The following is a 24,846-nucleotide window of genomic DNA, read 5'->3' on the forward strand; positions in this document are numbered from 1 at the left end:
CACAGGGCTCTTTGCAAGGGCGCGAATAGTGGGCTTTGGGGTGTGTGAACACATGAACACACATTGTTTAAAGTTCCGAAAAGCTTTTTAAAGGGACACAGCTGAGGTACTTTGTAATCAGTTTAAAAATGTATTTTTTCACTTCTGTCTCTATAATCTCTTTGGAAGCATGAAACTACCATTTGTTTCCTTACAATGGTTTATCAGTTGCGTGTTGCTCCCCTGCCCCACTCCTTCCTGGCTGGCTGTTGTAGGGCTGCTTGTGAGATCTGGGCTGTTGAATTGTCATCACATGAGAAAAAAATAGTAATTAAGTGTCTTCTTGGCTAAAAGGGTAGTACGATCCAGTGGACAGGACATTGGCCTGTGATACGGAGACCTGGGCTCTATTCCTGGTTCTGCCAGTATCCTGCTGTGGGATCTTAGGGATGTCATTTTGGCCCAGCTCCTCGACAGTATTTAGATGCCTCATTCCCAGTGAAATCAACAGGCTTTCCCCTCTGTGCTTAGTTTTTTCCTCCCACCGTTTGTATCCCTTGTCTAGATTTTAAGATCTCTGAGACAGGGATTATCTCTCACTATGCGTTCGTACAGCACCTAGCGTAGCGGGGCTCTGCTATTGTGTGGGCCTGTTAGTTGGTATCACAATGCAAATAATAATAAAGAGATATTTTGAGTTTAATGGACCTTGCCATTAGGAAAAAAAACAGGGTTGGGATGTAAAATTATGGGCCTTCAAAATATGATCGTATAATTTATATACACACACCTCTTCCTCTATGCTTCAAGAAATACCCATACAGCTCCGACTTAGAATGGCTTTGGGAGAAACATTGGCCCTCAACCTGCAAATGAATCCATGCAGGCAGACCTCTGCACCCAGGAGCAGTGCCTTTGAAGTCAGTGGGACCATTTACACATCAATGGGACCGTTTACCCCTTTAAAGTTAAGTCTTTGCAGGATCTGGGTTTTAGATTACAAGCTCTTTGGGCAGGGACTGTCACTTACTATGTATTTGCATAGCACAAGGGGGGGCTTGGAGCTGTTTGGAGCATTACACACACAAAATGAATAATAACAAATAGTAATTATTTGGGTATGAAAACCACTGTAACAGATAAGCGCTCGTATACTGCAATCATAATTTTCCTTGAAGCAATCCACTGTGGCTGATTTCAGATTACAGAAGTTTATTTGTCATTGCCTGGTATGCTGTCTGTCCAAGTTCACCATCTATTTACTATCCCATCCATAACTATCACCCTAGGACAATGCCATATTTACATAACATTGGCATTTGGAATATACATGTATGTGGTAGATAGTAAGATATCACTATACAGAACTTAAATTATTTGAAAAGGCTTCCATCCTTCCCCTCATAACTTCGCTATCTTTTTGTAGAATCGCTTTGTAGAAATCTTCTAAGGTTGTTTAAATAGACACGGTTTATCAGCAACTAAAAAGATGAGGTCCTGTTTCTTAAGGTTGTTTTCCAAACTCGGACTGATCTAAAGACCACTGAAGTCATTGGACTTTTTAAATTGACTTTCCCTGGGCATTGGATTGAGACTGTTGTCTACAAGCTACACAGTAACCCTGACAATTACATTGTTAAACAGAGCATTAAGTAATGTGCTGATTTTAGAAATGAATATTTCCTTTGTCTGAAATTCTTCTTAGCATTTTTGCCTCCAGGTATGTTATCACTGTTCTCAATTTTCAATGATTGACTATAGGGAAATATCCTACAATCAGTTCAGCTGTCTGAGTGAAGGTTAATTCTAATTTGTCACCAACTGTGAGCTTTCCTCAATAAGTTCTTCGGCATTCATATGTCCCCCAGACCGGACTCCCATCTTCTTTTGCCCAAGAGGAGTTGTCATGAAGGGAGGTTGTATCTAAGGGTTCCTCTGATGAGAGGTGGAGCATCTTGGGAGGTAGATCATTCGCTACAGTCATAAATGGTGAAAAGGAATAGGACGAGGTGGCAGGGTAACTGGGTATGTAGTGGACATCTTCAAAAGCATGCAAAGGGAAGGACTGGGCTCCTGGGATGGCAGAACTCCAGCTTGAGCTTCTATACTGGGAAGTGCTTCCAGTTTCGTGAGAGGTGAGGCAGCTGGTAGTTGTGGGCAAGGTCTGTAGGGAATCTGAGCACACGGCATCTGATTGGTTGAGGCTGTCAGGCATGCCCTGCTCCCAGGAGTCTCTCTGTTGGAAAGAGGGTGAGGGAGATCTTTGAGAATAATGCCATGTTCCAGAGCAAAAAGACACAAACACCTAATCTACTGGGTCTTCTAGCTCTTGAGTTTACCAAGCTAAGCTATTCTTGCCTTCTAACCTAGGCCCCACACAGCCAGCTCTGTATTGCCCTCCGGCACTAGCAGGAGTGTGTAAAAAGTGATTAAGGAAATCAGAACCAGAATTTATGGCATGAGTAAACTACATTGCACCCAGTTCCAGATCAGACTTGATTGTCTTAGGCCCTGATCCAGCAAAGCACTTTAACTGTAAGCCCCTGAGAGGTCCCAGTGAAGTCAATTAAAATTAAGCATATCCGTAAGTGCTCGGCTGGATCAGGGCCTTGGTTATCATTCCAGTGGGGTTTGAAGAGGGAGGGTGGAGCATACAGATTCATACAAGCCATGCAGGAGCTGTGGGTGTGGGACTGAGCTTGGTTTTTGCTCCTTGGGATGGTAGGGGCAGGAGAACTTTGTGACACTTCCAATCAACTCTCCTCCCACCAACCCACAAGCAGAACTGACAGGTCCCAGCGGGACAGCCGGGGAGGCTTCACTAGGCAGAAGGAGACAGGAACACAGAAGCATAGGAACTGTCATAATGGATCAGACCAAGACTCCCTCTGCTCCAGTACCATGCCTCCAACCCACCATTTAACCCTGGATACCAAATTCAAAGCAGTGCACAGACTCACTATTAAGTAATGTGCTGAGTCATTGGGGAAGGGCGGCAGGAGAGGGGGCAGCGAGGAGGTGCTGAAAAGGGAGCTGGTGCTGGGTGTTACGGCAGCAGTGCGATAGTCCTCGGTGAAATAGGGGTCCAGTAGCGGCGGGTACCCTTGAACGGCAGAGGAGTCACACGGAAAGGACTTTGCCCCCAGGGATGAAGCATAAACATCATTTGAAAGCGGCTTAGTGTTGTGGAAATCCAAATCGGACATGAACGATCTTCTAACTCCATAGTAACCAGACATGGCAGTGGAGCCTGCTGGCGAGAAAGATGGAAGTCATACCAATGAAAGGTCATGTCAAAGTCACCATCCACTGAGTCAAAATTCATTGGGCAAATCAACAGAGCTGAAAACCACACAACTCTCCCCTCCATCTGTAACAAACATCTGCCCACTTCCCAGGGCAGGAGAGAATCCTGTCATTAAACAAATGTCCCTGCATGGCAGGTTTTTACCCCCATGGTCATTACAGGGTCCCTGGGTTTTTTTGCCTTCCTCTGCAGCCTGGGGCACAGATCACAAGCTAGGATCATCCTGGAAGATCTCACCTAATCATTTACCTCACACCTCAGTTTCTCCTGTTCTCTGCCTGTGGCACGCACCAGTTTAGTCTCCTAGGACTAAAATGCTTTAGTCTATCCTGAATTATGGGGCTCAATTGAGTGAAATGTAATGGCCTGCGATATACAGGAGATCAGACTAATGGTCCCTTCTGGCCTTAAACTCTATGAAACTATGAAACTATCAACCCAAATGACAGCATGGCCTTCCCCTTTCTCTCAGTCTTGGTGTATGTTGTACTAGAACTTGACAAACTCTTATTGAAGATCCAGAAACCAGTCTCCCATAGACTCAGGTAAGCCCAATTCAGGTACCAGTTAAACCTCAGCAAACCCAGCAGTGGCCAATTCAGCAAAGCACAAACACATGTGTTTAGGTCAATGTCTGTTCAGCAAAGTAAATCATGTTTTGCTGAACTGGGGCCTTTGTTGGGATGCTCTGCACTGAACGGCTCTGCCTATGGGCTGGGGACCAGCTGTTTTGGCCTCTGCCCTTTCCCCACATTTGCTTCTCTTTCTGTTCCCCTCTCATACCTTGTGTGTGGGAGGTGGGGGGTTAACCATCTGCCCACCGGCTCCCATCCACCCATTTACCACACCCTGTGGAAATGAACCATTCCAGCGTTTGCACCTTCCCTGCACAGCCCAATGGGAAACCGCGATTTCTACTACAATGTGGAGCTGTGTGAGGCTGTACATTAGCAGCAACCCCATGTCCACTCTCAGGAGGCATCTCTCAGCAGCACTGCTGGTTCCTCCTGGGCCATTAGCACTAGGAAAGTATCTCCCTTAGGCAAATGTGCTTGCGTCTCTGCTTCTGTAATAACGTGTGCGGAGTGCATCCCAGCATATCACAATAGCACCTAGAGGCCCCAGCTGAGATCAGAGCCCCATTGTGCTAGGCATCATACAAACATAAGAACAGCCAGACTGGGTCAGACCAATGGTCCATCTAGCCCAGTATCCTGTCTGCCAACAGTGGCCAATGCCACTGAGCGTGAGAGACAGCCGCTGCCTCAAACAGCTTGCAGTGTAACTAGAAAAGAAGGACAAAGGAAGTAGTATTCGCCCCATTTTACAGAAGGGAAATTGAGGCACAGAGCAATTTAAGTGATTTGTCTATGGTCATATAAGGAGTCTGGTACAGCCAGAAACTGAGCCTCATTCTCCTGAGTTTCAACCCAGTGCCTTAACTACAAGACTGTCCTTCCCCTCTCAGAGTTGGTTCACGTGGTCTCCCTTTCCTTGGGGCTTCAGGGAAGGGATTTAATGTCACTAGGATACCTTTCTGAGTTAACGCTTCAGTGACTCTCCTCTCTGAGTGTTGGGTGGCACCACCACAGTTCTTCGTGGTATTTTCAAGTCCCTGCCGGCTTCCCAGAAAGAATGAGACAGAAATGGCACTGGATTACCGACACTAAAGTCACGTATGATTTAGTGAAAATACTCACCCGACATTTGGACAAATGGAGACGGGGAGGTGCTGGCACTGCCCTAAAAAATAAAGAGATATTGAAAGTATTTTCTTCTGCAATCCAGAGCGTAAATGTGTAACTTGGAAGTGGGTTTTGCATCATTTTGATGTAGTTCTGGAATCTCAGCGAAGCTACGAATAAGAAGCAATTAGGCACAAGATTGCAAGCTCTGGAGAGAGAAAGGAATAGCAGATGGAGGCTCGGAAGAGATTTCAGAGCACTCAGACAAATGCTGAGAATGGCAGGAAAATCAAGATCATTGGGCTTGATGCTCATCTGCATTGAAGTTCCTTTCCACAGTCAGAGTGGTGTAAAGTGGCCTTCATGTGAGAGTCAGCCCCAAGTGATTCAGTGTCCAGGGTCCTCTGTGTTAAAAATTGTGCCTGATACTCCATAGCCCTGCACCATGCACAGTCATATATACCAGTGGAAAGAGGGTATAAATTGTTCTGATTTGTAGCATTTCACGCCTACTCTGCACAGGTGTAAATTACTCTATGTGGGCAGTACAAAGGAAAGCCAGGCTCTATATGTGTACCGCACTGGCCAAGTGCGTGTCACGTCCCCCTCTAGTGGCTGGTCTGCTAGTGGATAACAACCTACTAGTGCTACCAGCTAATGGAGTTGTTCATTTAGCTCAAGGGGTGGAGGTCTCTTGTATTAATTTAGATGGAATAAAGGAGCCTAAAAAGTCAAAGTTGTTAACATGCTCCAGTCACTGTCCAACATTAAACAGTTTTAAACAAGGTTCAAGATTTATCTGGAGCTGGTGGAGGTAGCAGCGTCATCTGGGTCCATCTCTGTGGCCCAGTCTGGGCAGGACATCTCTCAGGATGAAGATGATGTAGGGCCATGGTCCCAGAAGATGGTGGGGGGCGACAGCCATAATGTTGAAGCTCACACCGGTAGCCAATTTTTTCTCCCCAAAGTCTCTCTTTAAGGATCCCAAAAGGGAGTGATGGGCAGAATAGCCTGTCCTATCATCAGGCCTAATTTCTGGCACACCAATTATGGTTCATTGATTTTTTAGTCTGATGCTGTCTGGTTTACCAAGCATGATCTTAAAACACTCCTTGAATTATATCAGGAGGCCTTTCTGTTTGCACTAATTCAGTCTGTCTCCCTTTTGTAACTTTTCCCATCAACTTTTATCATCATTGGTTATTGTGACACTTTATGAACTTTCACTCGCTTCTCACAGCTGAGGTCACAATTCCGGCAAATTTGTAGGACCGGTTATCCCAACAGGTCTGTGCTTTGGGACTAAGGGTCTGGAGTTCAAACCCCACTGATGATCTCTGAGGTGAGTGATTGCACATGCACTCGGTGTTGTCCTGCACAATGAATAGGGGGGAATATTTATGGCTCTGTAGCAGAGTTTCCATTGTTTATTCTAATCACACATGCTTTCTATGGAAGTCATTAGCAGATCAGTTATCTATAGTGCTTGCAATGTGAGCCTGGTTGGTTTTCCACAGTTTTATTGTTTCAACTGAGACAGAATTAACAGGCACCAATACCAGCAAATGGAAGTAAAGGGTGGTGGTGGTGGAAGGAGGGGTATAAACGGTTGCAGATTAAACATTAGGTTGTGAAAAGCCACAGGACTGATGACATGAGAGTCCTGATACTGTAATTGGATCCACACGGATGAATTCTTACACCTGTGCAGAGTCCCAGTGGGGTTCCATATGAGTGCAGGGATCATCCCACAGGGATCTGACTACAGGGTTGGGACCTGTGTGTGTATGAATTCCGTTAAAAATCAACCAGGGTAGCAGTCTGTTAAGCATGTAACCATCCAATTAACGCAGGCCTGCGTGCTCCCCTCCTGCAGAAAAGTGGGCAGAGGAGAACAAATGGGTGGCCAAGCTCTGTGCATTGCAGCCAGGAGCTCCTCTGCAGCTCCAGTCATAGAGCATGGGATGACTTAAGTGGGCAGAGAATCTGACCCAGGAACTGGGTGCTCACATGCAGGGTCAATGCTTCTTTTTAAATACATGTTTTAGTTTTTCAAAGAACAGGTAAAATATTGACTCAAATGCAGTCTAGAATGAGAAAATTTTGCAGCAGTTATTTTATTTTTCACTAAACTGTTTGTTTGTTTGTTATGCTGGCCATGAGTTTTCGGTGAATGTAGAAGGCAAAATACCGAATAACAGTTTTATCATCCAGCTGAGAGATTTAGCCATTCTATTAGCATTGTGCTCTGGATCACTATGGATCACTTTGCTGCAGGGGGATCTTGCCTCCTTGGAATTCCAATTCCAATTCCTATGGTCAAATTAGCAGTAAATATACCTTGCTCAAAGCCATTTCTACTGTCATTTCTATGAGTTAAGGAAGCTGCATTTTCTTAGTCTTGCATTTCCATAAAAGATGGCCCAAATGAGAATTGTTTGACCCATGCTCCAGGTATCCCTAAACCTCCAACTGCCAGAAGCTGGGACTGGATGATGGGATGGATCACTCAACATCCCTGTTCTGTTCATTCCCTCTGAAGCATCTGGCACTGGCCACTGTCAGAAGACAGGATACTGGGCTAGATGGACCTTTGGTCTGACAGAGTTCTCCATTCACTTCCCTGAGATTCTGAACTGGGCCACCTGCTTGGACCCTCTTTGCACATGAAATGAGTGGCACCTCTGAACACCTAACTACTACTCCTTCAGCACAGTTGGTCACAATGTTAAAAATATATCATCTGGCACTTGAACTTCAGCAGAGGTCAAGCAAGCTCTGAATAATATTTCATACCTCCGCTCTCCGTTTCAGATTACCTCCAGTGCATCATATAAATGCTGCTACTACAACTGCACGAGCAGATTTCTGCGTAACACGTAACAGGCAGCTTTCTCTATATGGAAAAGCTCAGATGCACGTCGTTGTGAGCACTGACACAAATATTTTGTACTGAGGTCTTTCTCCAAACTTCTAAGCCCTATTTAAAACAAAACAAAAGCCAACCCCACCAAGAGAGATTTTAACTATTCCACTGCTTTTGACCCTGTAAGGCGGTGCAGTATACAATTTCCAGTTTGCATAGAGCAAACAGGAGGTTCCTGCCATGTCAGGCAACCAAATTTAGAGGTTTATATTTGAATTAAATTTGCCAGTGTTAAGACTTCCTTTAGCTAACATGGTAAGTTCACAGCTCCCTATAGGCTCCTCCAAAGATAAGAGGTTTGAGGAAAGTATTCCACAGGCAGGACTGGGGCAGTTTCATGGTGGAATATTTTACAGAATTTACCCTACTTGTTCAGAGCTGCTTTGGGGAATTTATTGAAAACATAGAAAAGAAGTGAATCATCTGGTTTTTTTTCTCCTTTTACTGTTCCTACCTAGTCAATCTGGGGTGTTGCTCGTTTTAGACATAACATACTTTAAATCACAAAGTAAAAGCAATGGCTAGGATGTCAAAAAGAGAGAAATGATTTTAGCTCTGTCCATTTTTGAGGGGCCCGATTTTTGCCCCTTTAAAGGGTCTGGATTTTCACTAAGTGCGGAGCACCCACCTGTGAAAATCAGCCCCCCTAAAGGGGGTCTGGCTGGGCATCCCAGATCACTAGCCACTTGTGGAAATCCTGGCCAGTGAATCCTGACGAGCTTTGTCAAAGAGAACGTACTGTATTATACCAGGTTAGAACTTGACCATGCAAATCTTATTCAGACATCCTTCTCTCTGCATGTACGTACCCTGAGTAATCTTTCTCCAGGATATAAAGCCTCCTGCTACAGGCTTAAACCAACATTGAGCTATTGAGGGCAGAGGCAGAAACTTTCCATGGGGTCAGGTTATGCAGGGTTTCTGGCACCTTCCTCTAAAACAGCTGGTACCAGCCACTGCAGGAGACAAGATAGAGCTCTGCTCTGAGTCAGTCTAGCAATTCTTGTTTGTTCTGATATAGTCCTACAGAGTTTACTGGGACTGTTCATATGAGGAAAGATTACTCATCTGAGTAAGGGTGGGTTGAAGGCTAAGGGCCCAGTTGGCAAATTAAATGGAGACACCAGCATCAATTTTGGGAGAGTTCTAGGCCAGAAAATGAGGGATACCTTTCCATCAGACTGGGAAAGAGGCAGTAACAGTAGGGGAGAAACGCAGGTGCTGTAGAGACAGCGCTTTGAAGGAATGAAGGGCCAGCCAGGGGTTGGGAGAAGAAAGAGACAGAGAGAGGCAGGGATAGTTGTAATTTTTTTGTGACTCTTAACTGCCCCCTGCTCCTCTACTGCGTTGCATGGAACAAGACGCCGATCCCATGGGGCTAGGACAGGCATGTCTGAGTCGCTAGTCAGCAAATGCACACAGTCACTTGTCTAGTTACAGCCTAGCCTTCAGCACCAAGCTAGGGTGCTATTAAACAGACACGTTTGCCTCAAAACTCTCTCGGATTGCTGCCCATTTAGCAGTAAACCCTGGCCACTAGCTGAAGTCTTGTGTTATCTCCTTCTGTTCAACAGGTGCCTGACTCTGGATGGTATGTATTTTTTGGCAGGCAGGAAACTTTTTCGTAATCTAAGAGAGCGAGAGAGAGTTCCGGGTTTACTGAGTTCTTGCATTTTAGACAATGCGGTCAAGTTTTATGGTGCAAACAGCAGTCTGCCAGAAACTCCTTTAACTCACGTGATATCAGTCCCGTCTTTTGTACCATAGGACCCAGATTCAAAACCAGCTGATTCAAAACCCCATGGTAGGGTTTGTTACCAGGAATGCAACCAGAATTTTGCTAAGGAGGGGCCCAAGTTACCTGTTTGGCCGCTTCAAATTTGGGTAGCGTTGCGACCCCATGTCCCAAGTCGCAACGCCACTCACACAAATTTGGCCCACCTCCCCTCCATCATGATGGGGTGGGCAGGCCACATTTGAGTCAGTTGTGTTGCAATTCAGCGTATGGAGCCACACCACCACTAACTTAAATCTGACTGAGGCTGCCCATCCATCATCTGGTATGGGGCCAAGGTGGGGACCTGGGGCCCCAGACTCCTGCTTGTTCCACCCTTGTTTGTTACATTTTCCCTAGTCAAATGACTGTTTTGCCCTCTTGTACATAAAAAATGTTTCTACATTAATAAACAAGCACCTTGTAATTTAAGGTAAGAGAGACCTCTGCTAAGCTTTGAATCAGTGGCTTTAAACTGCACTGGGCCGTCATTAGACCACCCACAGCAAGTAGTTTAAAATTTAAAAATGCCTTCTTACAAAGGCATTTCAGTAAACCCTTACTGGGATGAACACTTAGACATTTAGCATGAGCACCAGGAACCGTAACACGCTGAGAATATTCAGCGTGCTGATACCCTCTGTTACTTTTCTACCTGCCTGGGCTGAGATCTCGCCTCTATTCAGTCATTCCTATGATCTTGATTTAAAAGAAACTCCACGCCGGCATGCCCAGCCAAAGCTCAGGGTGCCCTTATACAGCCAATAAGACAATTGGATTAGCGTTACTGCACTTCTGCTTCCCACCTGGCCCCCTTATTAGTTAAGCCTCAGTCATGTGACCTATGCAGTTTAATACCCTTCCTCCCAGGCAGAAGTTCTATCCCACTCTCCAGTGCCTCAGCCCTGCATCAATGGCAGCTTTGCGGAGTGCTTGGGAGGTCAGCAAATGTGCGCTTTGTCAGACCGTGAGGGGTGGGGACAGAGTTCCCAGGGAAAGGGACTCTGATAGAGAATGTGCTGACTTTTCTATGCTGTGGGGGATACTTGAGAGCCTGGGTTCATCCCCTTTAGGGCAGTATCCTGTGGAGAGAGCGGCTCTCTTGGGGCAGGTGGGCTTAGTACATATTAGTCCTCTGGTCTTTACTGTAAAACACCTTGGAATATTGGCATATGTGAGCCCTACAGATTTTTTTATTTTTATAGTTTAAAATCTGCATCTGAGCTGTAATTCCATATGCTGCACATCATCTCAGCAGACTGATCTCATTGATGGCTCCAGAGAGCTGGCAAATAGCACCAATTGCTTAACTTGGTTTTGGATGTTAACTTTCTTGGAATGGGCATTGTAGCATATTCTCCCTGGCAATTAATCAGAACAGACACTGACATATTTGCCTGGGCTTAAACTTTGGATTTCATTCTGTGTTTCCTTATCAAGTGGTGTGTGGCTCAGATTATTTTAAATTCATTAGTCTATTTCCTCCCTGCGTTATTTCTTTTCAGCACTGCAGGATTATGATAACTGTATCTTTCACACAGCAGGAGTTAGTATAGATCAGTGAGTCTGTTTAACATCACTGGGGCTATAGTTTGTAAAGCAATTAATAATCTTGGTATGGGCCCTGTTCTCCATTGATTTACATTACTAGGCAATGCTTCCTGTGAGCTGCAAAAGAAAGTGCATAGAGCAATGCTGCTATTTCCGTTTGCCATCATTATTCAGCAGCATGGCTTGCTTGCATTATGAAACAAGCCACAGTCCATCCACTGAGGGGAGAGTGGAGTGGTGGGGTATGTGTGTGTGAAAGGAGGATCCCAAACAAATAATAAACAGTCGCACCTTGGTTATGCAAAAATATCTGCATGGGCTGATCCGTGGGCCTTCATTGATTTCAGTAGATCCAACCACATGGATCCAGTTGCAGGATTGGGGCCTAATTCAATAACAATAATAGTGATGCTTTCTCCTGCACAGGATCTGGTTGTCCTGCTAACGAGGCAGGTCAGCTCACTGTTCATAAAACCTTCAGCAGAACTCAACAGAGCTGCAAGGCGCTTCTCACCCTTAGTGGAGCTGGTCAAAAATGCCAACTATTTCTTCCAAGAAATTTTAAAAAGCGTGATGGGGGGGAGTTGTTTTTTTTCTTTCCGTGAATTTCTCATGAATTTGTTTTTTCACTGCAAAAATACCCAGAACTGTTTTTCAGACTGAAAACTGTACATTTTTATCTGATTTTTTTTTCGTGGGGTTTGTTGAAAAACCAGAAAAATTCAACTAAACTATACAATTTCAGTGCATATTTTTTTTTCATTTAAAACATGTTGATGAAAAAACTTCAGCCAGCCCTAGTATTTAGCAAATCTCTGCTAGAGGGTCTGTCCTTTGTGGAGATCCATCTTTGGGTAGCGAGAACATGTATCATGGGAGGCAGTGTTGTCTAGTGGATAGAGTTCTGGACTAAGACTCAGAAGACCTGAATTCTATTCATGGCTCTGCCACTGGCCTTCTGCGTGACCTCAGGCAAGTCATTTTACCTCGCTGTGCCTCAGTTTTCCCATCTGTAAAATGAAGACTATGATACTGACTTGTCTTTGTAAAGCACTTTGAGATCTATGGATGAAAAGTGCTATATAAGAACTAAGTGGTATTTATTTACTAGGTGTCCCCCGTTTTTTCCCCAGAGAGGAACACTTGCTCTCTCTGCCTACTTCCCAGACACCCAGATAGATCAGAGGAAATGGTAACATGGTGCCGCAATTCATTGGAAATCAAAATGCAAATCCCCTGTATATCATCACAATGCAAATTTATTTTATATCATTTGGAGAATAAAAGACCTACTCTTGCAGAAGGGTGACAGTTTTAATGTCACTCAACAGACCATTAGCCAACCTTTCTAACAATGATCAGGCCAGCCTGGGAGCACACATCTGTGACTATGAGCTTTCATTGGCTAAGGAAGGGTTTACTGATTTCTGAGCAAAGATCAGATCCATGCAAAGGGTGCAATGTAATTACACCGCATCATAAATATACATTATCGTGCTCACTCACCTGCTGTTCACTCAGACTCCATAATATTATATTATGTTATCTGTTTATCTCTTCTCACAGCAATTCTTTTCCAAACGAATCAGAGAATTGTCCCAGCAAATAAGGAAGTTTGCCCACCTCCGTAACTTTTATTGTAAGGAGCTAGCTATGGAGTAATTTTGTATTAGTTACATACACAAAAACTCTTCTGCTTTTGCATACAAAACAAACATGGCAAATAAGGCGGGAGGAAACATTTACAATCTGGCCTATCTATCTAGCATAGAGCTTCCTAGAATACCCACCGCCATAGCATCTAAGTACTGAGTAGTGGGCATCTGTATATTCCAGAGTGAAGAGTGGCTAAAGTATGACGGTCTTGAATCATTATCTGAAGTTTTAGTTCGTTTTTCAAAGTGTTTGTGCCTTTGCATGAGTCAGGCCTGCACAAAAGCCATTGCATGAGTCAGGCCTGCACAAAAGCCATTGCATGAGTTAGGCATGCACAAAAGTGCTTGTGCCCAATGCACTTATGCAAGTCAGGTATGCACCAAGGTGTGACTGCTCGTACACGTTGTGGCCCTTTATGTCAAGTCTTATAAGCTGGTCTGTTTTGTGTGGCAAATTCTTATTTTAAGTAATTTATGAGCTGAATTTTTGTTTTGCTGTTTGATTTTTGTTTTTTGCTACATGCAGCTAATGGATGCAAATGTGACAGAGAGAAAATTAATTTAAAATCTGTTCGCTGCCTAATTTTGCTAACAGTGGAAACCTGATTCAAATGGCCTGGAAAGGAAAAGTTTCAAATGCTCTAAAACATCCCTCATTCTGCTCCTAATTCCACAAACTGCTTCCATCATACCCTGAGAAAATCAAAGGCTCAGTGATTTGATAATACAGTACCATCCTCATCTGTCACAATTATGCCCAGCCAGTCAGAGATGAGAAATAATGCCACTTGACTAAGGTGACCAATCACATAACCGTAATAACAAATAGCAAATGCCTCCAGGGAACAGTTTACCAACAGAGTCATCATATCAGATGTGATTACAGCTGGAATACTGTGTCCTGTTCTGGAGACTGTGTCATCTCCAAGTTGTCGGTGTCTTTCTGGTAGTTCAGAAAAAAGAAAGAAAACTTATCAGAGGCTGGATGATGTGACTTATAGTGAAACATGAAAGTGAGATAAATTTGTGTGGCTAAGAGACTAGCTAAGCTAAGATATGCAAAGTGACTCAAGGAGCTTTGGGCACTTTGGGTGAAATCCTGGATCCCCGGAAGGCAAGGGGAAAACTGTCATTGAGTTCTGTGAGGCCAGGACTTCACCCAATGGGAATTAACCGTTTTACAAAATCTCAGCCTAAGTGTGTATCTTTGGGAGGGCAGGAGCTATCTGAAGAATATAAAGTCCAACTATTCCAAGACTCTAAACTCCAAGGCAATTATTTGGGGTTCTGAACAGGGGTATAACTAAGAGTAACTGGATAGAATTAAGAAAAGCGAAATGTAGCCTGACATGTTACATTGGCTTAAATTAGTGCCAGGGACTTGGTTGCATGGAATGATTCCCAGCGTGTATTCTAAAGGGTTAAACACTAAGGGTCTGATGCCGGTTTTATGTCCGTGTAACTGCAGAAGTCAGTGGCGTTAAACTGGCACAAACACATTGTGTCTGAATGGAGAATCTGCCCTGGAGTCTATTGCTGACTTGCAGTGCATGAAATAATGGATCCATGCCCATGTCTAATCAGCATGTATAATGGCAGCTCCATAAATAATGCATGAGTGACAGTGATTGATGATCACATTTGGAGCATCTTAAGTGTAGCTCTGAATTCATTTGGTTTAAAATGGAAGAAAAATGAAAAAGTCTTTGCAGCAAGAGGTGCTGCATTTGCTTGTGTTACAAATTACTTAGAGTCAGGTGCTCAGCTGTGGCAAATTGGCCAAGAGCCACTGAACTCTACCTTCAAAGGGGTATTCAAGTGCTTTCTGCCACAGATAACCGTCCAGAGGAATCTGAAGAGCTCAAGTCCAGGGTATAGCATATGAGGTAGACACTAGTGACTGAATCTCCACTAAGAAGTTATTCAGAAGAAACAGGAGTTTAGTTGGGTTAAGACAGAGTCTGCTGTTTCTTCTAATTAGTCCTTCCCAGATTTGTAGAGTTTCTCCTTTAGTAAGTATAGCCAAGATTATCACAAGTGACCAGTGAGCTTCTGTTTTTGGGTGCCCAATGTGGGACACCTTAAAAGGGTCTGATTTTCAGAAAATGCTGAGCAACTACCTTCTGAAAATCAAGCCCCTTTAAGGCATCTCAAGCTGGTCATCTCTGTTGGAAATCTTTTAGTGCATACGTATGACACGTCTAACTTGGACGTAGATACAGAAATTCCAGAAGGGGAGATTACATTTAAATTCAGAGCTGTTCAATATCTCCAGTGGTCAGCAGTTATTTGCTACCTTATCTTTTACGATTAGCATCCCATCCTGGGAGACGACGGCTGCATATCCAGGAAGTCGGTGAAAATTCTGGCACTGTACCAAGTGATTAGGTTACCTTTTTCAGTATCTGCAGAGTGCAGGAGACAAAACCTTCTCCGGGGGTGGTCCAAGCCTGACAACTGCCCCAGAAACTAAAGACTGTCACAAACCTCGCCACTTTCCAGTCCAAATGCAAGGTGCATTTCTTTGACCTTACCCTCTCTAGTATATAAACATATAGCAAAAGGGATATGTAATAACAACAACCAACCAACCAAAACAAAACACTTTTCCACATGCTTTTCCCTCTTGGGAGAGGATGAGAGAACAAACCACACCTGACAGCTGTGTAATCATGTTGCTCAATGCACTGCTGGAAGGTGCTCAGATAAGCATGGTATAAAAACATATATAGCATAGCATAGAACAGAACAGAGTGGTCCCTAGCATAGGATGTTCCCTGACTTCCCGAGGGAACCAAGTGTCTTTGCCATAAATCAGGTTAGGAAGGGTAACAGAAGAGAAATAGGTTGCTTCAATGCTTTGTCATGTGAGGCTATTCTCAATTTCTGTAAAATTCAGCAATTTCCAAGCCTATTGCATTACAGCTACCCGTTATAGAATTTCCACTGGGAAAGTTAATGCCCCTTTTTTGTTTTCTGCCTTTGGATCCTCAGCAAGCTGACTCTCTATCTTTTTCCAGGAATATAAAACACACCCACACACGATTCGTAGGGAGTATAACATTTGGGGTAGGACATTCATTTTTACCGAGTCGATTTGGTCAGACATAGATGATGGTACATTAATCTGTCGTTGAAGGCCATAACATAAAGTTTGTGAAAGGCACTGGAAATTTAGTGTTATCAGTTTAGTTAAAGTGGGTGAGATTTGTGCCTCCTGGGATTTAAATCTCTCGGGGTTTCATTGACATGAAAAACTAATTAGAGATTCAATGATCTTTGGATCTGACTCTAACTGCACAAATATTCCTGCTTTTTGCCCTGATGATGGTGGTTTCTGACATCCCACAGTAGCTCATCTTACATTAGACTCCTGAAAGATCCTCCTGGCTCTTAATCCTTTGTTTTAAGCTCCTATACCAAGATGGCTGCCTAAGGACAAAACTTCGTGAAGACTTCGGTGTTGCAGGTACATTGTGCTCAGTGCAAATCCTCTTAAAGCAAGAGAATTCTGTACAATGACATTTCTGTTTAAAACACGACTTACGCTGAATCGGGAGCCGCTGGTCTGTCTCGATCGTTTTTCGGCAAGGAGATCTTTGACTGTGTGTTTTACTCTCACTCCTTGGTAAACTCGTTTGCCGTAGTCTGTAGGAACTAAACAAAGGGAGCATGTGTGAGTAGAATTCAGCCAGTAAGTAGAATAAATGGAATCGCTTACCAAGGTATGGATAGTCCAATTGCCAAGTGTCTTTAAATCAAGATGGGATGTATGCCTCAAAGATTATTAGTTGTATTGGGATAGTGCTTCTGAATCCCACTTGTGGATCAGGACTCCATTGTGCTAGGGACTGTACAAACACAGAACAAAAAGCCAGTCCCTGCCTTATGGTCTTGTTCATTAAGAAGTTACTGGGCGGGATGATGGCCCCTGTGCAGTGGGGAAGACTAATTCTCTCTGCTGCAGGAATCAGTGGGTGAAATTCTCTAGCCTGTGTTATGCAAGTGAGGACTAGGGGATGGTAAGTGAGCCCTTCTGGTCTTACAATCGGTGGTTGAGACTTTCAAAGTTAACTAAGGGGAGTTAGCCATACGGCTTCCATTCATCGCAGTAGGAACTGTCTGGTGAAACTCCCATTCGACTTTGAAAATTGGTAATAAGGTGCTTTGGAAGCCCGAGTGTTGATATTTGGCGCATGCATTCGTACTCCGAGGCAATATTACTGTCAGCGCAACACAGACAAAAAACTCCAAACCCAAATGGTCCAGCTAAAATACATTCTCACTATAATGCTTTTGATTAAATCATGCTCAACTCCAGATAATGAGGAACTAGTTTCTCAAGCCCATGCTCTGTTTCAGTAGGCAGCATGGTCTAGCAGATAGGGAGCTAAGTCGGGAGTCATGGGTCCTCGTTCAGGCACTGCCATTGACTGCTTGTGCAGAAAGCAGCTGAAAAGCACCATCCCAATGCAAAGGTAAAATAATCAGTACAGTAATTCTGAGTCTCATTTAGGCAGAGCAAATCCCATTAAAACAAAGAGTTGTTCCCTAGGGACGGGCTGTTTGAGAGGTCAAGGAGTTCCTGTCTCCTAGTCTTGTGCTTAGACCGCTAGTCTTAGCCTTGTCCTTCAATGTCAGAGAGAATCTGCTATCAGAGGAGTCGGCGTGGGCTTCATTCTGCAGCTGCTACATATGGAGAGCTCATTAATTTCCATCTGTCATTTTTGCAGCCTTCATATATAGAGGATGTAGGGTTTTCTAGGGGCAACAAGCTGCGTTTTTTCCATATCCTCATGTAATTTTCTGATGCATCTTTGTTAATACCACTCACAAAATGTTACATGTCTGTAAAAGGGTTTAAGGTTGTTTTTTTAAATTATAAATCATGTGGTAATCTCAAGAGTTGCCTCAATCATACTACTTCTGCCCTGAAGTCGATTTCAGACCCTACCCACCAAAACAGATTAAAACATGTTTGAAATCACTAGCCCAAATCACAATGGAATTACAGAACAATGAGACAAAAAAAAAGTAGCCAGATATATTAAAGAGGTAATAACCTCATTTTTGGTAACACTCACCAGTGTTTTAACTAAATTTTTACTATCTTCTTACAATGAATAACTGTCATTTACATTCAATAAAATCCAGATAATTTAAAGATCTTGATAACATCAGTTAATAGTAACTAATATCTAAAAAGCGTAACCCCCACTGGCAGAGTGGGTACTGTATCCCTCTCTAGTGGTGGGTCCACTAGCGGATAACAGCCTACTACTGCTACCAGTTAACAGTGTTACTCCTTTGGCTCAAGTGGTAGAAGTCTATGCTGTGCAGTATGCTGCCTTGCATAATGAAAAAGGTGGTTTGTTTGGTATATATTTAAGATTCTATTATTAGTTCATTTAAAAAAAAACCAGACCAACACTGGGTGTGAGTTCTGTGTACCTGAGAGAGGCCTCAGGTATATTATAGTTGATAGGGTACTGGACTGGCACTTGGGTGACCTGGATTCAATTTTGAGCTCTGCTACTGCCCTGCTGGATGACCATGGGCAATTCATGTCCCTCCATGTGCATCAGTTTCCCTATTTATAAAATGGGGATGGTGGAAATGACCTTTCTTTGTAAAGTGCTTTGCAAGAGAAAGATCAGACGTGCTAGTTGAGAGCCAAGTAGTATGATTGGCGGGGGTGGAGGGGTTTGTGAGGGTCCCAGGACTCTGGAACTTGTTCCCCACCCTCATTGGTCCAAAACTTGGTGACCTTCTGGGCATGTTGCAAAAGGCATTTATTTGACAGGGTTTTGTGGGGAGGCTGAGGGTGTGTCTCTGGGCGTGGGGATAACGGGGCATTTTTGCTGCTTTGATTTATCAGCTAGCTGAGTTCATTCATATTTGGGTGGTCACCATTTGAACATTTAAGTTGAAGTGTTTGGGGGTTTATGTATGGGCGTTTTTTATTGTTCTATAAACCTAAAAGAAAGAAATTATGGGCCAGATTCCCCATGGGTGTAAATCCATGCAACTCCATTAAAGTCAAGGGAGCAACACCAATTTGCAGCTGCAGAGAATTTAGCCTTTTATATTAGGTTATTCTTTCGATTGGCAGGTTGTAACTTGGCCCAGCATATCTGATTGGTTAGAAAAGCAAATAATTTCAAGCAAGACCTTTGTACTTAATTCCTTGTTTTAATCTGAACCAAACATTTCCCTTGAACAGATCAAGGCAAAACAGCAAGTTGACTTGGTAAAAAATAGATTGTTCGTCAAAGAAACTGAAAGCAGGTGGCAGTGGTAAAATATTTAGAGACTTTGGGTTAAGTTGAGCAAAGCTGTTCTTTAAGGATGAAATTCGCCCTTGTGCAGAGAGCCAATGCAAGGCCTATGAATCACTTAAAAATAATAATTAATTAATTAATAATACCTCACTCTTATATAGTACTTTTCAGCAGTAGATCTCAGAGAGCTTTACAAAGCAGGGAACTGCATTGGCTCCATTTTACAGATGGGGAAACTGAGGCACAGAGAAGCAAAATGACTTGCCCAGGGTTGCTCAGAAGGCCAGTGCCAGAGCTGAGACTAGAACCCAGGACTCAAGTCCCAGCCCAGTGATCTATCCACTAGGCAACACTTAAGTCCCAGTGAAGCCTGCACAGGAGGGAATTTCACTCTCTGTGAGTTTTGGAGAGGCATATCTGTTTGGTTTTCCCTGAATTACATCTCTGCAAAACTTTCCATTTGTTTGGGTGTTTTGACTGTAAATGAGCCCAGTGATGTAGCATGGTACAATAATGAAGGTGACTCTTTTATCCTCTCCATTGGAGTCTGTCCATGTAAAGAGCTCACACCTGTGGAAAGCAGTGAGGAGTTTAAAAAAAAGGCTTTTATTCAAATGTTACAAATGGGAAGTTGATGTTTGAATTAATGCTTTGGAAAACAAAAAGATCTGTGTTTCCGGACAGAAAGCAAACACAAACGTACCAGAGGGGAAGTATCTGATCTCTTTAAAATTCTGATTTACCTTGCTACATCTATGCTTTTCATCATTCTGGCTCACTTTATCATTTTAATGCCTACAGAATTGTTATTCACAGGTGTATTTAAACTCATAGAAACTTACATAGGGTGAAATTTGAGGCTTTCGTGGTGTCGGGTCTTTATGTTGGCCATGGATCACAGAGCGTCTAAAATTCTCTTTGACAGGGCATTGCTTGTATTATTGTGATTATTTATTTTTATTCGAGTAGTGTCTGTGGCCCCGGCCAAGATTGGGGCTCAGCACAAATCTGAGCCTGGGCATCATTATTTTATTTGCAAATAATTTCTAAAGTGTCTTAGTTCTAATAAAAATATGTTTGGGCTTCTAATCAAGAAGCTATGAAAACAAAGTTTGCTAAAAAAAACAAACAAGCAAGCAAAATTTTACATGCATGTCTGTGTGTATACATCTAAAAATGATTGCTTAGGGGTATTTTTAGGAAGTTTAACTATTTAATTTGACACTTTTGAGTTGTCTAACTTTAAAATAAAACAGCTAATGCATATGATGCATCCACACTACAAACCACATATGCCAAGGCAATACAGCAAAAGTGGACAATATATACATAACAGTACTTGCACTTAGAGTTTTCCACCTCTATAAATATGCCTCTAAATGTTAAATTAACGATTTTGTATTAATAAAATAATTCTAATAGAAGTGCCCAAATAGCATAGTATAGACATATCTTGACATGTCTTTTTTTTGTGAAAAATGTCTTCTTTCCTTGAATATTTTTGATTTTTCATCAGAAAACAAAAAACTCCAAAATTGAATGGTTCTTGGCCAAAAATTCTTGTTTGTTTTTTTTTGACCAAAAACTTAAATTTTCTGCAGGATTCCTACCTCCCCTTCTCCCCCAATTTTCTAACTGTTCAGTCTTTTCCATGTCTAATTTCTGTCATTCTTTAAAACACACATAATATTGCATCTAGGGTGTTAAATAAATGAAGCCGAAATACAACAGAAGACTTGGAACCGGATTCTCATTTACACTAAGTCCTCTTTACACCTCTCCGGCAGTGTACCATGTACACTATCATAGCTGTGTAAATGGGCCTTAGGTAATTGGGACTCGGGCCCTACAGGATGTCAATCTCAGGCTCCAGGTACACCAAATAGATAAAGCTAGGTGGGACTGTATCATAAAACTTGTTTAACAAGACAAAGCCAGCATGAAAAACTGATCCTCAAACTGCGCCATATACATACATTGCAATGATGGGCTAATCTTGTGCCATTAGAGCAAATATTCATTAAAGCAGATCTTAAATCCAAACAATTCTATAAACAGATTTCTAAATACCTTTAAAGCAATGATCAGTGTTCTAGAATTGGATGCAGGACCTGGTTGACTTCTTCAGTCAAATGATTTTTTCGACTGTATTATAATGCTACTTCTACTTTGCACCTATTCACTACCATCATCTCAGGATCTCAAAGTGGCTTGCAAAGATGGGTAAGCATAATGAATCCCATTTTACGGGGGACAGGGTGGAGGGGGACTGAGGCACAGGGAGGTGAAATGACTTGACCAAGGTCATGCAACATGTCAGTGGCAGAGTCACTGCCAGAATAGTCACTAGATCACACTCTCTGACCGTTATGTACTTTCTATGTACTGATGAAACTTGACCTGTAAGAGGTCAAGAAAGCACATTACAAACTTTTAATGCAAAAGAAATTGGGTGAAAGATTCAATCGGGGCGGGGGTGGAGGCGTAAATAAGCTGTGCTGCAGGGGCAGCTGAATGGGAGTGTTTGTGATATAGTGGAAGGTAGCATAATACCATGGCTAGGGGTCTGCTCTGGGATTCTGTAGGTTCTGTTCCTGGCTCAGACACTGGCCTGCTGGGTGACCTTGGGTGAGTCACTTCCCCTCTCTGTGCCTGTGTTACCCCATCTGTAAAATGATGCTTACCTCCTTTGTAAAGCACATTGAGATCTACAGATAAGAAGAGCTAGTTATTAATTTTTATTATTATGAAGCTCTTTGAGAGCTATTGGTGAAAAGCACTATGTAAGAACTAGGTATTAGAAGAGCCCTATCCACAAACATGGTCTGTGGCAATAAAGCGAATATCTGCAGATTTGCAGGGCTCTGGGTATTAGGTTGCTTTCTCTCATCAGTGTGTGTCTACTTTTAGATGGCGTTTCTCATACAACAGTATATTTGCTTTAGAAGGACCCATGCGAACCCAAGCTATACACCGTGAGCCCCTTTCCACAATACATTACCCCAATTCCACATCCTGAAAAAGAGACAACAATTATTACTTGCAGACTCTATAGTCAAATATTCCAGAATCTCATTAACTGATTGACTTCTATCGTCAGTTCCTCTGGTAAATGTGTGAGAGCCCATGTCCACATATGCATATAAATGTTTAAGTTTTGTCTTTACTATTGTCTTTTCATAGACAATATCTCAGATGGGACTGGGCTGATTTCACTGTATTTCATGTAAAAATCAAAGGAATTCTAGTCAGGGATGTCAAGTATCAGAGGGGTAGCCATGTTAGTCTGGATCTGTAAAAGCAGCAAAGAATCCTGTGGCACCTTATAGACTAACAGACGTTTTGCAGCATGAGCTTTCGTGGGCGAATACCCACTTCTTCGGATGCAAGTCAGGGATGGATTAATTTCAGTTCAAGGAATAAGCCAATTTTCATACCGATTCTTATTTAAGTGAACCTGTTTACCTAGCTCTAACCCTGAACCACTGAAGCAAAGCACATGAATGTTATACTAAAAGCTTCTTTTAAATTAGTGATTCTATTTACAAAGTAAGACCCTGCAAACACTTATACACATGTTTAATTTTACTCAGATGAGTAGTAGCCCTATTGAAGTCAATTGGTCTTCTTACATATGTAAAGTTACACAAGTGCTTAAATCGTTGCAGGATCAGGGCCTATCTAATTTATCAGCTACAAAATAAGGGCCCAGTGCTGCAACTTTTTCTCACCTAGATAGCCTCGATTCACATAATCCGTCCCATGGAGTTCAGTGAGGCAGTGTGCTAGATCTCAAGTATCAGCGGGTAGCCCTGTTAGTCTGTAACCACAAAAACAAGGAGTCTGGTGGCACCTTAAAGACTACCAGATCTGACCCTGTGCTAGATCTGACACTGAGATATTCAAAACCTGAAATAACTGGCAGCACAGAGAGGAGAAAACCAGAATTTATTACAATTTTCCAGTAAATTCTGAAAAAGTGCATTATGAATTAAGTAAGCATCCTAAATTGTATTTAGAGAAAGCTGAAAATATTAGTTAATATTGCTAAAATACTGAAATATTGAAAATACCAAACAGCGATTTAAAGGCATAATCCTTTCTTTGCCTTTCTACTTCAGTTCAGACAACATGTAATGTGCCCATTCCCCTGTTTTTTACCGTTGATACTTCAATTAACCATCAGTGAGATATACATTTTATATTTTGGAAAGTTTTGACAATGAAACTCACCAGTTTCCATTCTGAATGCTGCTGGAATTTCCCCCTTTCAGACTCTGCAAGATTTCTGAAAGTGAACCGTCAGGAGCTTTCCAATTGAGAATGAAGTCAATGCTCATTCTCCGCTAATAAAGTTCTCTTTGAGCCTGACGGAAATGTATTTTTCACAATTTAATGATGTCTCTGAAATAGCTTGTTTGGGATTTGTTTAAATGCAAATCTTCCACTGTCTGTTTCACTGCAATTTGCATGGTCAGTGCGGATCATTCTCAAAGCTTCTTTCTCTTGATTAAAAAGACATTGAATGGGTGAAAACGGAATTTCACGTGTTGATAGAGGAAAAGTTATTTAAAATGAAAAACCTATAAGTCATGCAGTGATCAGCAGTCTCCATATAGCAGAGAGGAAAAGGGACTTGGCCAGAGAAATTGTGCTTAGGAAAATGCCATATTACTTGTAGCACAGTACCCCAGCCGAGGATCAGGGCATCATTTTGCTAGACATTGTACACACAAGTAATAAAACAACAATCCCTGCTCTAGGGAGCTCACAATCAAGGTCAGATGTTAAAAAATGTAAAAGAAATCTATGCGATACTCTCCATGAACTGCAGTGGACACTGGATTGGGTCTGGTGGAGTGGACTGAGATCACCAACCAGCTTCACAAAGAGCATCAAAGATGGTAACACCTTTCAGTCAATAACAATCTGGACCGGAGATGAATATCCATGTGTCTTTACCAATCCATATTCAGTCCTTCCTGCTAGATGCTCTTTTCATAGCTCTCTAGTAAATGACCTTGACTTGTTCTCCATTAGCATGCAAGAAGCTTCCATTCTACTAATACACTGTTGTCACTGTCTCTAGGTGGATAGTATTAGACTCCTTGCAGATAGCAATGCACTCTGATGAATTCTGCATTTCTGCTCTTCCTGAACCAAGAGGCAGCGTCAACTCTATTTACTGTTTCTTCTTCAAATGTTGTTGCTTGTACCTTGATTCAGAAACGTGCCCTGATTATCAGTTGGGAGATCATTATTGTGTGACATTACTGAAAGGTGCAGTAAGAGGGACAAGGTCTGTAATATTTTGTTTACAAGAACAGCAGGTTGTTGCTCAATATACTATGTCCTGCATAAGTAGACACTAAATTTACCTATGTGAAATAGTGCCAGTACATTCTTCATAATCAAATAGTTCATTTCTTCTGGAGTCTGTTGACGGCTCAAGGGTCTGCCAGTCCAAATCCACAATTCCTCTTTGTAACTCCACTGGTAGCATTATTGGAGGAGGACTTTTATTTTTCCATCCATCATTTGTTATCGGAGGGGTTGGGGGAGAGCAGCTGCTGGCAAAGGCTGCTCCTGTCAGGCATGTCAAGAGAAAGAAAAGCAGCTCATGGGAAGCTGAAACAACAGAAAATTGCAAGTCCCTTCCTGACGTATTGAATCTACATCACTTGGAGT

At 42.6% G+C, this 24,846-nt stretch overlaps 1 protein-coding gene across 2 annotated transcripts in view; it reads right to left on the minus strand.

The window, feature by feature from the left end:
- Positions 1-1,210: 1,210 nt before the first annotated feature.
- C12H11orf53 (chromosome 12 C11orf53 homolog) overlaps positions 1,211-24,846 on the minus strand; it is a 28,962-nt gene continuing 5,326 nt past the window's right edge. The window contains exons 2-5 of one of the 2 annotated variants that reach the window (XM_039496732.1): positions 16,425-16,534; positions 4,987-5,029; positions 2,940-3,229; positions 1,211-2,215 (exon numbers count right to left, since the gene is read on the minus strand). In XM_039496732.1, the coding sequence (XP_039352666.1) occupies positions 1,814-2,215; positions 2,940-3,229; positions 4,987-4,993 (699 nt within the window). In that variant the 5' untranslated portion in view covers positions 4,994-5,029; positions 16,425-16,534 and the 3' untranslated portion in view covers positions 1,211-1,813. Of the gene's footprint in view, positions 2,216-2,939; positions 3,233-4,986; positions 5,054-16,424; positions 16,535-24,846 lie in introns of those variants that run through there. The other variant, XM_039496731.1, reaches the window with a different exon arrangement.

This window comes from Mauremys reevesii, linkage group 12 (genome assembly GCF_016161935.1).
Source record: "Mauremys reevesii isolate NIE-2019 linkage group 12, ASM1616193v1, whole genome shotgun sequence".
Lineage (NCBI taxonomy): Eukaryota > Metazoa > Chordata > Testudines > Geoemydidae > Mauremys > Mauremys reevesii.